The sequence below is a fragment of the Melanerpes formicivorus genome, unplaced genomic scaffold (assembly GCF_026170545.1).
Source record: "Melanerpes formicivorus ecotype bairdi unplaced genomic scaffold, bMelFor1.0.p_v2 SCAF_88, whole genome shotgun sequence".
Taxonomy (NCBI): domain Eukaryota; kingdom Metazoa; phylum Chordata; class Aves; order Piciformes; family Picidae; genus Melanerpes; species Melanerpes formicivorus.
This window is the reverse complement of record NW_027142440.1, coordinates 1,778,997-1,794,114: the sequence shown is the minus strand read 5'-3', so window position 1 is coordinate 1,794,114 and position 15,118 is coordinate 1,778,997. Positions and strand designations below refer to the sequence as shown.

At 50.7% G+C, this 15,118-nt stretch overlaps 1 protein-coding gene across 8 annotated transcripts in view; it reads right to left on the bottom strand.

Moving 5' to 3' along the window:
• The window catches only part of CUX1 (cut like homeobox 1), a 461,619-nt gene that overhangs the window by 130,061 nt on the left and 316,440 nt on the right, over positions 1 to 15,118 (bottom strand). For 4 of the 8 annotated variants that reach the window (XM_068165412.1, XM_068165414.1, XM_068165417.1 and 1 more), the window contains exons 12-17: positions 13,501 to 13,559; positions 7,714 to 7,762; positions 5,435 to 5,531; positions 3,494 to 4,165; positions 2,271 to 2,336; positions 773 to 874 (exon numbers count right to left, since the gene is read on the bottom strand). In XM_068165412.1, the coding sequence (XP_068021513.1) occupies positions 773 to 874; positions 2,271 to 2,336; positions 3,494 to 4,165; positions 5,435 to 5,531; positions 7,714 to 7,762; positions 13,501 to 13,559 (1,045 nt within the window). The remainder of the gene's footprint in view (positions 1 to 772; positions 875 to 2,270; positions 2,337 to 3,493; positions 4,166 to 5,434; positions 5,532 to 7,713; positions 7,763 to 13,500; positions 13,560 to 15,118) is intronic. The other 4 variants (XM_068165418.1, XM_068165419.1, XM_068165416.1 and 1 more) reach the window with 3 other exon arrangements.

The window sequence follows — 15,118 nt, the reverse complement described above, 5'->3', positions numbered from 1 at the left end:
GCTGCCTCTCCCATGTAGTTGTGTCTCTGGGGAAAGGAGAGGAGGGAGAGGGAGAGGGAGAGGGAGAGGGAGAGGGAGAGGGAGAGGGAGAGGGAGAGGGAGAGGGAGAGGGAGAGGGAGAGGGAGAGGGAGAGGGAGAGGGAGAAGGAGAAGGAGAAGGAGAAGGAGAAGGAGAAGGAGAAGGAGAGGGAGAGGGAGAGGGAGAGGGAGAGGGAGAGGGAGAGGGAGAGGGAGAAGGAGAAGGAGAAGGAGAAGGAGAAGGAGAAGGAGAAGGAGAAGGAGAAGGAGAAGGAGAAGGAGAAGGAGAAGGAGAAGGAGAAGGAGAAGGAGAAGGAGAAGGAGAAGGAGAAGGAGAAGGAGAAGGAGAAGGAGAAGGAGAGGGAGAGGAACTATTCCCTTTCCAAAGAGCAAGGATTGTGGAGGTTCATCCTGCAGAGCGACAGCCTGCAGTGGCGTAAAGGTAGCCGAGCTCTGCACACGGGAAAAGGTGTTTAGGAACCTCACACCAGGAGTGGGGCAGAGCAGAGTGGACAGAGACCACCCCAAGCTGTGCCATGTAACCTCAACTTGGGATGTCTTTGAGACAGCCTCCACTAAACAAAAAGGTAAGAATTACAAAACCAAACCAAAACCAAACCAAACCAACAAACCCCCAACTCCTCAGATCTACCTTCAAGGTTTTAAGAATATAATTAACTGACCAGAAAGCTCATGGTAATTGTTTCAATTAGATCCTGCAATAAAAGGAAGAGGAGACAAAATGAGCCTGTACCTGTTTTCTGTACTTGCAGCTCCCTTTTGGCTTGTTCGAGGATGGATTTGATGGCTTCATCAGAGCCAGTCTCTGTGGTTCGGATTCTTGTGGTTATATTACCTGAGGAGGAAAACAAAACTGATGACACTGGGGGCACTGCTGGTGGGGTGGTTGGTGCTTGTAACACACAGCCAGCCAGCACACACTGAGATCCTGCCAGCAGCACCTGACGACACTTCACAGAGGACCTTGACCAACATTTACAGCACCGAGAGCAGCCTGACCATCACAAGGGCAAAACATCCTCCTCGTGCCCAGCTCTGCCTGTAGCTGCACTGCAGCCTGGAGAACACTGCCAGCAGCAGAGAAGGCCTAGGTGGTCATGTACTCCTTTGTCAAGATAACACACAACTAGGTTTGGTCTTTCCCTTTCCCTTTCCTTTTCCTTTTTATTTGTATTATTGTTTTTGTAGGGGAGAGGAAACAGAAGGGAAGAGGAAAAAGAAGGGAAGAGGAAACAGAAAGGAAAAGCACCACAGGGGAAAGGAAGATAGCTAACAAGAGAAGATCAGGAATTACTTTACAGATGGCATCAGCTGCTAGGCCAGGCAGGATGAGTGCATGTGAGTGTGTTCAGCCCAAAAGAGAATTAAACAGTAACTGGATAAAACTAATTTTCAACTTCCTGGAGGTTAATGCATGAAGAGAAAAGGTCATTTAAAGGCAGATACCCTCTGAAGTACCCTCCAGCTCAGAGCTATTTCTTGGCTCTTTGGGCTGGTTTCAGTTTTGTTAACCACTGAGGGGAAGAAGGGGAGGGAAAACTCTGCCTGTGGCTGCTGCTGCCCTCAGCTGTGGTTTTCCTCACCAGGTTCTCACTACAGAGTTTCTGACTGCACTCAAACGACCACACTTTCAGGGTACCTGCTTTTGGTTTTTCCTCCTCCTCTTGCCTTGCTAAACAGAAAAACTCTGCTACTTGTCTACAAGGAAGAAAACTGTTTGCACTTCCTTGCATCCTTCTGAGGCTGGCTTTTCTTCCCTCTTTCACACACCACACTGCAGTGTCTCCCTAACTGATTAAAGTCTGTTTGTCAACATGAGTCCCACAAGAGGAGAGAAGTGAAGCTAGAGGAGAAGCAGGACGCAGCTGATGCTGGCTTACAGCTAACTGTCCACCTCTCTCCCTCCAAAACGACAAAAGCAGCACAGAAAGCATCATCTCAACAGATCTGATGATTTGGTGAAGCCACTCCCAGCACTCCTCTCTTTCCTTAGGCAGCGAGGTTGGGAGCGCAAGAAGGATCCAGAGAGGGTTTATGTTAGTACAGCAACAGCAGAATTAGAGGAAGCAAAGTGCTGCTCTAACCCATGGTTTGTTTTATACTTACTGTCTGTTTTTCTATCAGATTCCAGGCCAGAATCAAACTGCACAGTTTTAAAGGCAACACACAGCTAAAGCACACTCCACTCCCTAGGCATCGACTGCAAAGAAAAACACCTGCCTGTGACGTACCTTCAGCCCCATTTCTTCGTTTCGGTACTTCCTGAAATAGCCTGTTCAGGTTCTGGCCTGGATTCTCTGTTGAAAAACAAGTTTGGTAAGAACAAAACAATCAGGGGATGGTTGCTCTGACATCATGGGCTGTGTGACATGAGAAGCTAGCAGCCTGTCTGCCCTGGAGCCCCTCTGAGCGGGAGGAGCTGGCTACTTTGGAAGAAGCGAGGCTGGCTGATTTGTTAATAAAGATTACAGCTACGCTGGGAAAGGAGATTAGACAGACACAAATAAATGTCCAGAGATACCAAAAATGAAGAGGTTAAAGATGGGCAGATAATCCCCTCGAGGGCAATCATCAAAAGGAAGAGCAGATTATAAATCTGACAGTGTGTGCTTTCCATTAAACAAAAGCTGGGAAAATCCTGCCTGTCCTTTCCAGTCCTCCTGCACTGTAAACAAGGCTCTCTTCAGGTTCTCCAAATGTAAATCTCAGTCTGGGTGGAAGATGAATCACAGTGAAATGCATCTCACTCCTCACAGTCACTGCCTTAAACATGCAAAGCTGCTTTCAGCTGGGCTTGTGTTTTCATCACTCATCTCCTGCATCACCTGTGGTATTCGAGAATCACACAACTCTTAGGGTTGGAAGAGACCTTAAAGATCATTGAGTCCAACCCTTACCCCAGCACTTCCAGGGCACCGCTAAACCATGGCCCTCAGCACCACACCTCCACAGCTTTGCAACCCCTCCAGGGATGGAGACTCCACCACTGCGCTGAGCAGCCTGGGCCAGGCCTTGACAACCCTTCTGGAGTAGAAATCTTCCCTGAATGTTACCAAAACACCTTGGAAATAAAGACCCTACACAAGACACACCAAAAGTCTGGTCTCAATAGACAACCCCCCAAAAAAAAAACCCATTTCAAGTATTTCTGAGTAGCTCCTGAGCCTTTTGCCTTTTCCCTCTGGATTTAGCTCTGGTAGAGGAAGTGAGGGATGGAAGCGTCCCTGCTGCCTGCTGCCCCACACAAGGCAGCAGCTGAAAAAGGCGTAAGCAAAGACACTGAGCTGCTGGAGTGCTGGCAAGCAGTTAGCAGGCTGCACTTTCAGCCCCTGGCAGCTGATTTGGGTGAGAGGAGCAGCAGTGAACCAACAGCCCCGCACGGGGCGGCTCCCAGCGCGCCCAGTCTGGCGGCGGGAGGGAGGCAGGGCGAGAGCCTGGGCCGGCGAGCGCTTACCTCTTTGTCTACCCTGGATGCTGCGAAGAGCCAAGATGTTCTGCTCGTCCGAGAGGAACTGCTTCATCTTATGAAATGGCTCCTTGCCTCTCACAGTCAGTTTATTCCATGGCTTTGGCCGGGCCAGGATCTCGCTCACAGAGCCCTGCGACAGTCCCAACACATAGTGTCCAAATATCCGCTGGCCAATATTGTGCTTGATCAACTGCTCTTTCACCTGCCGGGCAATCTCGGCCGTGTCTATCTCCTCGCCTTCAGAGATGCTCCCAGCACTTTCTGACTGGCTGGGGGAGGGGGCCATGCCATTTACGTCCGGGCTTTGTTGTAATGGACTTTGGGAAGGTATGGAGTTTGTGCTGTAAGGACCTGTTGAAAAAATCATGCTTGTGCTTCCTGCTTCCTGCATTGCCTTGGAGTAGAAGGACTGCATTAGCTGTCGCTGGAGGAGAGAGTTTAGTGCAAATTTTCCTGTGGAGGCCAGGGGTAAGCTGGGGCTCGCCAGGGATGAGCTGAAAAAGTCTTGACTTAAACCCGTTGGTGAGAACTGGTGTGTACCATTAGTATTGGAAGCCTGCTCCCCCGCGTTGCGGAGCAACTGAGAAGGAGGGGAGGCCGGCAAGGTTGCAGGACGCTGACTCTCAGGCTGGTCTTTCCCTTTTCTCCTGGCTGACCCTACAAGGAAGGTCAAACATAATGCATTATGGGGGATCAAAGAGGGGGGAAAAAAAACCCAAGATTAAAAAAATAAAAACAATGCAAAAGTTTGCCCTGCCAAGGGTAAAAAAAAAAGTGCGGATTTCCAAGGGCCAACGGAGGGCTTTTCGGTTTCGCTTGGTCGTTGGTTTGCATTGCGGTTTGGTTTGTCGTCATCGTTGGTTTAGTTTTGGTTTTGGTTTTGGGTTTGGTTTGTTTTTTTGGTGGTTTGGTTGGGTTTTTTTTGGTTGGTTTGTTTGTTTTTGGTTGGTGTTTGTTGGTTTTTTTTTTTTCCAGGTTCCAGAATTGAAACCTTCGTCAGCCAAACAAGGCCCCCAAAACAAACAACATGCATTTCATGTTTGCACCTTTCTTGTATGTTGCAGCCTGGAGAATTCCCCCTTACAAACATTACAACTAGAACAATGACATGAAGTGCAGTTACACATTTGCAATGAAGGCAGTTACAGACAGCAAGTCCCTTTTGGTGTCTCTCAGCTCAAGACATTCCTCATCGGACCTGACTGAACCCAAATGCAGCAAACATTTACACTCATTGGTTTTGGTTTGGCTTTTGGGAAACAAACCAATTCGAATCGAGCAATCGCCGGAGCAACTCCCAGGGTCGGAAAACGCTTCGGAAATCAGTGAATCCCAGGGCCAGTGGCAACTTGGTTTAGCTTTCACCCAGCTGCACAAACCATCAAGCACTCAAGGATCTGGAAATTCCATGACTTGCCACTTAAAAAATGTGCACAGGAGAGGTAAAAAGCCCACACGCGGAAAGCGGAACGGCAAACACCACTCGGCTCAAAAGAAAGGGTTTTGTTTTTCCAAGCTGACCTGCTGGTAGGATCTCTAAGTGCATCAGACAGGAAGATTATTGTGCTCTACAGGCAAACATTTTGCATAACATCATGCTTGGAGGGGGGTGAGGGGTGGGGGGAAAAGAGAGTTCTGGTGCCGCGGATGACTTTGCTCCCACAACAGAAGACAGCCTCAAGCGCTTGCTCCGTCTCCTAACGCCTCTCTCCTACCCTTTAAAGCCTCGCTGAGGTCTCCCAAGTTTTATCTGATCATCATCATCCAGCCTACGAGACCGCAGCAACCCAACGCTCTTCAGTGCTCTCGTTGCCTCTCGATCTTTCTGCCACGTATTAGACCAGACATTCGCCTCTCCCTCAGCCCTCCCTCCCTCCACAAGGCAGCACGGGCACGGGAAGAGCCGAGGCCCCCGCGTCAACCTACCGCTGAGGTCACTGTTGGTGATGCGCAGCGTGGCGTTCTCCGACTGCACCGAGCGGTTCTTCTCCAGCAGCAGCACCTCCAGCGGTTTAGCTGCATCCTGGAGAAAATCAAAGTGGGAGGTTTTGTTTCTGAGAGCATTAAAGAGTCTCGCTCAGGCACTGAAAAGGATTTCAGGAGAGGAAAACAAGCCAGGCTCGCGCCTCTGCTGGGGAGGCAGCTGGGGAATTCACCACGCACGGCTCCGCAGCAGCCACTCAGCGCTCCTGCGTGAGCCTCAGAGGAGCCTCACTGTTCCATGCTCACTGTGAATCACTTCTCAATTCAGCACTATTTAGAAAGGCAGAAGGGAACATTTCCTTCATCTTCCTCATTTTGCTGGCACGCTCTCAGTTTGAGAGCTGGAGGAGTCAGAGGAGCACAGAATGGGTTGGGTTGGAAGGGACCTTAAAGGTCATCCAGTTCCAACCTCCCTGCTGCAGGCAGGGACACCTCCCACCAGAGCAGGTTGCTCAAGGCCCTTTCCAGCCTGGCCTTCTTTGAGTTTGACTCAAGCAGGAGTTAAGATAGAATCACAGAGTTGTCAGGGTTGGAAGGGACCTCAAGGATCATCCAGTTCCAAGCCCCCTGCCATGGGCCAGGGACACCTCTCACTAGAGCAGGTTGCTCAGATCCACATCCACCCTGGCCTTCAAAACCTCCAGGGATGAGGCTTCCACCACCTCCCTGGGCAACCTGTGCCAGTCTCTCACCACCCTCATGGGGAAGAACTTCTTCCTCATATCCAATCTGAATCCACCCCTTTCTGGTATTAGCTGTAGGCCAACAGACCCAAGTGAGGCATTGCCTTGCACTGCTGCATTTCAGCACAAACATGTTCCCAAACAAATCCAGCCACAGACACCTGCTGTTTACCTTCCCCTAAGTATCCAACCCTTGATCATTACAAAACATATTGAGAACTAATCCCAGCATATTGATATTCAGTCCAGATTCCAGAGGCAGGAATTGAATTCATAACCTTTAAACTTAAGTGAGATTAATTTGCTGGAACAGCAGCGCTTTCTCCTGCTTCCTCAGCACACAAAGGTTTGTTTTCCTTTGCAAACATTACTTTCAAGGCTAACAAAGACTTAAAAATGCTGAGGGCCTTGCTTTGTGCACTGTGAGGACCAGAGACACCCAAATCTCAGCACAGCCCTGCAGCAGCTCCGGTATCTTTCAAAGACTCAACTTCACAGCGCTATGGTTATCCAGCTGAGACCTCAGGCTTTGGCCTTGACCACTTCAAAGAAATTAACAGGCAAAAAAAAAATGTTCAGTTCAGCTTTTCACAGAAAAAAAAACCACCTCACCATCAGGAGAACCATGATCAACCCTCCTGTCTCACCATCAACAGGAAAGTGACCAGGCCAACAGCAAGGAAGTGCAAGGCAAGATTTCTGTGGCTTAACTGACCTGGCTGAGGTAAGAATCCCAGAACCCCAGCTGGGTGGGGGTTGGAAGGGACCTTTGGAGATCATCCAGGCCAACCCCCCCAGGTGTAAACCACCCAGGGTGTCCAGCTGGGTTTGGAATCACTCTGCAGAAAGAGATTCCACAACTTCTCTGAGCAGCCTGCTCCAGGGCTCCACCACCCTCAAAGTGAAGAATTTCTCCCTTATGTTTACTTGGAGCCTCATGGGTTCCAGTTGTCCTTGTTGCCCCTTGCTCTGTCACTGGACACCACTGAGAATGACAGAATCATAGAATGGTCTGGAAAGGACCTCCAAAGCTCATCCAGTCCGACCCCACTGCAGCCAGCAGGGACACCCCCAACTAGATCAGGCTGCCCATAGCCCTGCCGAGCCTCGCCTTAAATACCTCCAGGGATGGAGCCTCAACCACCTCCCTGGGCAACCTGTGTTCCACCACCCTCACAGTAAAGAACTAGAGAAGAGCCTTGCTCCATCCTCCTGCCACTTGGCCTTTAGATATGTGTAAGCATTAATGACACTCCCTCTCTCAGTCTGAAGTCCCCAGGCTAAGCAGCCCCAGAAAGAAGACAAAGAAGACGACAAAGAAGGCAACAAAGAAGACAACAAAGAAGACGACAAAGAAGGCGACAAAGAAGAAGACAAAGAAGAAGACAAAGAAGAAGCTAAAGAAGAAGATAAAGAAGACAAAGGAGAAGACAAAGGAGAAGACAAAGGAGAAGACAAAGGAGAAGATGAAGAAGATAAAGAAGAAGACAAAGAAGAGGAGCAAGAAGCAAAGCAAGGCAACAAGGATGGGTTCAGTACCTGCGCACCAGAGCCTTCGGAGGGTGCAAACTCCATGGATTTCAAGATGCTGTGGGAGGCAGAGAAAGAAGTTATTTCCCATTTCTTCTCTTCATCACCACTCCACTCTAATTAACATCCTCCTTTCCCACTCTGGCAGCAACACTGCGAGCTCTGACAACTGTCCTTGCAGGAAGGCAGCCTGATAATGAATGGAGAATAACTCTCCTCAACTAGTTCCTGGAGAAGAACATTTTCTCGAGCGGCGGCTAAATCATTCCCCATTCAATCCCACCAGGCCAGTTTAAAGCGTAAATTTAAAGGTTAATAAGGATATAACATTTTAAGCTGTCAGGAGTGATATAAATTTATCAGTGAAGCTTGAAGGGAATGGAAAAAAAAACACCCAAAACAACCACCAACCCAAACCCAACAACAAAACAAACCCAACCCAACCCAACCCCAAAGTTGCAGCGGAGAGCAACCGGAGAGGGGAATCACCGGCAGGGCTCGGGAGGCCAGGGAAATATGCCCAAATAATCCTCCCCCCAGCACAGCACTGCACAGCCCCAAAGGCAGTTTTTCATTTTAACAGCCTCCCAGCTCCACAGCAAAGGCAAGGCAAAATGGCACAATATTTCTTCAGGAATCTGAAAGACCCAAATATTTATAAGTACATTAAGAGCAGGAGCTGGGAGTCGCCCCGTCAATATTTTATCTCAGTCCTGGGGGCTCAAGAGGAGGTCTCCTTGCCAAGTCTTTCAGAGTTGGCTGGGCTGGCAAACGAGAGCCCTGCAGGGACAGAACCTGAGTCCTGTGCTGGTGCCTCAGAAATGGTTTTGAGCAGCCCTGCTGCGGGCAGGCTCTTAACTTCCTCAGGCTGCAGCAGTACCTGGTTGCAGCTTCTCATTGTACAGAGCTGACATTCATTGTGGAGGGAAAGTACCAAAACAGGGATCCCAGATTCACAGAATGGGTCTGGGTTGGAAGGGACCTTAAAGATCATCCACTTCCAACCCCCTGCCACCTCCCACCAGCCCAGGGTGCTTGAGGCCTCATCTGACCTAGTCTTGAACACCTCCAGGCAGGAGGCAGCCACAGCCTCCCTGGGCAGCCTGTGCCAGAGTCTCCCCAGCCTCACTCTCAGGAATTTCTTCTTCATCTCCAGGCTCAATCTCCTCTCTCCCAGCTCGAAGCCATTGTCTCTCATCCTGGCACTCCCAGCCCTTGTAAAAAGTCCCTCCCCAGCTCTCCTGGAGCCCCTTCAGGTACTGGAAGGCTGCTCCAAGGTTTTCCTGGAGCCTCCTCTTCTCCAGGCTGCACAGCCCCAGCTCTCTCAGCCTGGCCCCACAGGGGAGGTTCTCCAGCCCTCAGATCATCTCTGTGGCCTCCTCTGACCCTTCTCCAGCCTTATCAAGAGCTGATGCAGCGTTGTTCATGCATCAAGCACCAGGAACTTTGAGGCAGGGTCAAGATGTTTCATCATCTATTGCCTGTGGAACCCGAGTCAGAGAAGCCATGCCAGAGACGCAGGGACTAGTTCTGGGTCTCAGCAGCAGCCAGCCAGGCACCCAGCACTCATCAAGGGGACCATGTGCTGACCAGCTCCTCGGTACCTCATTCCATAGGGTGATCCAGAACTAGCTGCTCTGGAAATGAGGCTTCTCAGTGAGTCATTCCAGATCTCTCTAAGTCACAGCAAATCCCAGAAGACAAAGTCATTCTGAGACAGACCCCTCACAGATCCTGCCCCTGTGCATGCTCCCTGCACACACTGTTAATCCCAGCAGCCATTCCTACAAGTACAATGATTAATAAAGACACTAATTTCTGGCCACTGGTTGGAGCATACAGCATCAGTGGACAGCACCTTTTGCCAGCAGAACTGGCTGTAGGGTAGAGTTACCATCCAAGACATGAGTAAAGCTGCTGCTGCTGCTCTGCTTTAGGTGGGCACAACAGCTCAGCCAGGGGCAACAGTGCACCTTAGTCTGTGATTAAGGGAGTGGTGCCAACCAAGGGGAGAGGCTCTGCAGGAATGGCTTGAGTCCTTAAAGGTCCTGACATCATCCTAACATCACAGGCAGGTTGCCCCAGGTTCCTAATCACTGCTGGAAGCAAATGTTTCTTGGGACACCTAATCAGAGGTACAGCTCTGTCTGCCAGGACTGCTGAGGGACATGAATAGAGACTCATCCAGGGAAAACCCACTGGGAGGTAACTGTTTTCATCCTCCCATGGCTTCTGCAGGGTCTGGCCTCTGAGAGGACAGCAAGTATGTCCTCATGATGGTCAAATAAGGAGACACATCTAAATCAAACCCTCCCAACTCCTACCAGCACACTCTGAGGTGGAGAACTTCCCCTGGCAGGTCTCAGGCACGCTGCCCATTGCAGCGGGGAACAGCAGCACCCTTGCACAGCCTCCCAGTAGCCCCCACTTACCACACTCCAGTTTGCCAGCAGTCCTGCAGCATACCAACTGTGCTCCTTCTGGATGAGACAACACCAATAGAAGCTGCCCACTCTGGGAGGAGCAGGTGGGATGTGCTCAGGCCACAGACCCAGAGGGCAGCTTGAGCGTGTTCAGGGCATAGCTCAGGCTCTCAGCACCAGAGGCCTGGCATAGAGCCCTGACCCTGCTGTGCCCTCCACTTGCACAGGCTGCTCTACCCATGCATCCTGGTTCCAAGCACCTGCTGCCACTGGGACCTTCAGAAAGGATCCTGAAGCTTGCAGCAGCTGCATTTTTCAGCCAGCTTGGGGCAGGTATGCATATTCAAACCTCGGCTGGAAACTTACTGACCTCCACCTACTCGAAAGTGGATTCTTGCCACCTGCAATAACCCTCTGGCAATTTCACAGGTGATTTCCCATACACTTAGAACCCCAAATACACTAAAAACCTGGTTGATGGTCTCTCAAATTGCCCTTGGAGAGAGATTCTCTCCAGCAGGTTCATTTGTTCAAAGCTAAGCCTGTCTAAAACGAGCCTGCAAATGTGTCACAAAAGAGGCATTTTCCTCAGGAACATGAGGAAGCAAAGCCTTTCCCCTCTGGATTCCAGGAATATCTTTGCCCATGAGATCCTGACTTAACCTGCTGGTCAAGACAAGTTTCCTGCTTCTTAAAGGAATGATCTTGTGACTTCAATCTGCACAGCTAAGGTGACTGGAGAGATCCTGCTCTAAAGCATTGGTGTGCACCAGGACAGCTCAACTCTCTGTTCCTGGGGTCCCAGGGCAAAGGCAGCAGGGTTAGCACTGCTCTATTGCTCCAGAGGGAACCTAAAGGACACACAGAGCTCTCAAAAATAGATGTAAAAGCCACTTGGCACAACAGCCAGTGCAGAAAGCAAGGAATCCTCCCAGCCCAGATCTTGCAATGGACCCAGTGAAGGTTCTCCAAGGTTAGAAGCTGGCAGATACTGAGACTCCTCAGCCTAGAAATGCCTCTAACGTCCTTGGGAGGATTAAGGAAAACACCCCAGTGCCAAAACAGCTGAGGAGTTTATTCTCTTTCTTCCCTGCTGACAAGATGCATGTTAGGAGCAGCCCTCTTCTGTCAGTGTTGCAGGGCACAAAGGCAGGCACAGAGGGATTCAGCAGGAGGGAGAGCAGATTTACACCAACAAACTTTTCAGAGTTTCACCTCAGGTCAGCCTGGCACCCTCAGATGATGCCCCTTCAGATTCTGGCACATCTTTGGGAGCAGAGAGGATGGTGTGAATGAGCTGCTGGGATGCTGCAGCACTGCAAACTCCTTCAGTGCTCTCACAGAGAGTCTTAACCCCCCTCACCATCCAGCAGGACACCTACCAGCTGGCTGGCTGTCCCTCCAAAGTCAGCCTGCCCAGATAGAAAATGCTACCCACAAACAGGGGTGGCACAGCCAGGAGCAGAAGGGACTTAATTTCCTGGCACCCAGCAAGGCCACTTCCAGGAGGTTCTCCCATCTGTGTCACCTCAGGCTCATCTTCAAACAACAGGAGCAGGCAGAAGCACTGTGGCAGCACTCCTGTGTCATGGCATGGCCTCTGCTGGACCTCTCAGGTGACCAAGCCCCAAAAGGCACTACCAGCAGGAGCAAAGGCATCCAAGGGAGTTTTGTGTCTAAAGGAGAGGCACTAAACCAGGTAGGGCTTCAAACTCCTTTGCTGTTTTGGCACATTCACGTTGAGCAGCTCAGGAAGCAAACTGGAAGGTTGTGGCCCAGTTCCCACTCAGCCTTTGACACATGGGCATGGGGAGCACAAACCAGCTGAAAGCTGAAGCTGGGTTTCCTTAACTCAGATTGATAGACTGACAGAATACCAGCTTGGAAGGCACCTCAAGGATCATCCAGGCCAACCTTCCAGGGCAAGGATAGAGTTTAAAGGAGATGGCTCAGCACCCTGACAATCTGGGCCTTGAAGCTGTCTGATGTAGGGAGAACAGGGAGGTATTTAGCCACATCATTAACATCATGATGCTCTTTTGAAGCCCAGTTAATATTTAGGGACAATGACTAAAGCAATGGCCAACTGATTCCACCTGACTGAATCTGTCCCCCTCCATCAGGGCGTGCTGCAGCTGGCAGCCAACCAGCAGTCACTGGGCTTGCAAAACCAAACCTGCTTTCCATGCTCTCCAGGGATGTGTAAACAAAAGCACATGATCCCCAGCCTGAGCTGAAATCCCTCATTAAACAAGGGAACCTTCTTTCAGGCTTCTTAAAACACACAGAGGGAAATGCCACCCTGATGAAAGAAGAGAGGGAGTTTCTTGCACTTATTTCAACCTTGACACCAAACAGATTTCCAGTCAAAAGAACTCCTCTTCTGAACCTGACAGCTTATCTTGTTAAGAGTTTAAAAGGAGGCTCTTTTAAGTCTCCTAAAAAAAGCACCCTGGAAATAGGAAGAGGCTGCTTGTGGCTTCAGTTTACACCCAAAAGATATTAGCAAAGATATACAGAGAGCCAAGCAGGGCTCTGCAAGGGGAAGTGCTGAGCCCTGGCTGCCAAAGGCATGGGAGAGGTGCTCTGGGCAAAGGCTCTGCATGATTCTTGCTCCTCACTAATTCAGCTCTTGGCTGGGGGGTTTTAAGGTGTTCCACCTAAACCACCACAGATCTCCAAAATTTTACCCTTGGTGGACCTCAGCTTTAGCTTCTTGCTTCAAGGACACTTATCCACTGCACTGGGTTGGAGGGACCCTCAAAGGTCACCTTGTAGGCAGCAGGGACACCTCCAGCTAGATCAGGCTGCCCAGGCCCACATGGAGTCTGATCCTGAATGTCTCCAGGGAAGGAGCCTCAACCACCTCCCTGGGCAACCTGTTCCAGTGTCTCTCCTTCCTCACTGTGCAGAGCTTCCTCCTGGTGTCCAATCTAACTCTGCTCCAGTTTCAAACCATTGCCTTTTCTCCCATCCCCACAGGCCCTTCTGAACAGTCCTTCCCCAGCCTTCCTGTAGGTCTCCTTCAGATACTGAAAAGCAGCTCTAAGGTCTCCCTGGAGCCTTCTCTCCTCCATCTGCATGATAGGGGCTGGAAGGGACCTCTGGAGGTCATCAAGTCCAACCCCTGGCACCAGAGCAGGACCCCTCCTCAGAGGAGAGGAGCTGCACTGCTGCTGTGACACTTGTGCTGCAGGCAGAAGGGCTGCTCTCAGAGACAGCAGTTGTGCTGCTCCTGGATGCAATTTGTGCCAACATTCCCAGCTTCCCCCTCTCTGTGGTTTTGACTGGATTCCTCCTTCTTCCAAGAGCAGGGCTTTGTGGCTTCACTGAGTGGGCTGGGTAGGAAAGGATGCAGGCATTTAACACTTACTTCAGCTCTTTCTTAACCTCCTCGTAATCAGCCTGTCCCTTCAGCTTCTCTTCCAGTTGCTTGAAAAGAAAGAAGATGGATTCCATTAGTTGGGTTTGGTGGTGGTGGTTCTTCTGCAAGGCTTTCAAAACCATCCTGAAATTCCTCCACAGATACAGCAAGGCACAAGTGAGGGTTAATGACTCAGAGCTCATTTACATAGATTAGAAAACAAACCATCACCCATCCAACACAAACACAATTAGGCCTCACTCTCCCTTTGTTTACAGCCTGCCAAGCTCTCCAGGCTCCAGCAGGTCCCACTCTGCCAGCTTGCAGTGTCCCTGTCCTGTGCTCCATAAGGAGATGGGGAAAGAAGGGCTGGGAAAGGGGGCAGCTGAAATTCTTGTGTGAGCCTGACAAATGGAGTAACAGAGGTGGGTGGTTTGGCACCTCCTGGCCCCTCAGAAGGACAGCTCTTGCTAAGCCTTATCCACAGGAAATACAAAGACTGAAGCAGCTGGTGTTGACAGGAGAGCCCTCAGCTTGCAAGACCTCTGCTTCTCATGCCCAAACACAACAGCTCTGCCCAGATGTTTTCCAAGCACTACAGAATCAGACAGTAAGAGAAATGTTTGGGTTAGAAAACCCCTCTGAGATCCTCCAGTCCAACCATCAGCACAGCACCACCATGGCCACCAAACCCTGTCCCCAAGTGCCATGGCCACAGGTTTCTGGAACACCTCCAGGCATGGGGACTCCACCACCTCCCTGGGCAGCCTGTGCCAGGCCCTGACCACTATTGCAGCAAAGAAATTGTTCCTCAGCTCCAACCTAAGCCTCCCCTGGCACAATTTCAGGTCATTCCCTCTCCTATCAGCTGATCCTAGGGAGAAGGGACCAATCCCCACCTCACTGCAATCTCACTTAAGGAAGTTGCAGAGACTACTCCAGGCTGAACACCCCCAGCTCCCTCAGCTGCTGCTCCCCAGCCCTGCTCTCCAGACCCTTCCCCAGCTCTGCTGCCCTTGCAACAACCACTGAAGATGAAGCACTCAGCTGCACTCAGCAGGTCTTTGTGCTCAGGTCTACCTGACCTGGGGTGGTCTCAGTGGCTTCCCTTTGGTGAGAAGGTGCCACAAACACTGCAACAACCCAAGACACAATGCCACACACGGGGACCTTACCCCAGGGCCCTGCTCCAAGAGCAGTGCTCATCACTAGGGGATGAATGCCTCAGGAGGCCTAACCCAGAGTGGTATAGAAGTGATGCTGTTCTGCTGTTTGCAGAAGCCACAGCAATTCCAATGTCTTTGCTTAGTGCAGACACAGCTGATGTGAGCAAAGACAGAGCAGAGCTCCATGGCCTGCCACTGCCATGGAGAAATTCAAGCCAGCTCTGCTTCACTTAACAGAGTTGCTGTTAAAACTGGCAGAGTCCCCAAAGGTCACAGGATCACAAAGGGAAGTGGCAGCCTCAAAGACAGAGCATCTGCTCTGGGAAGCAAAGCAGGACATGGCATGGAACACGAAGTGGGACTGTGTGCAGGAGAGGCTACCTGCAGTGCAGATGTGAGCTCAAGGAGATCCTACACTCACTGGAGGCAGGAGGAAGGCAGGGAAGGGCTGCTGTGAGCTA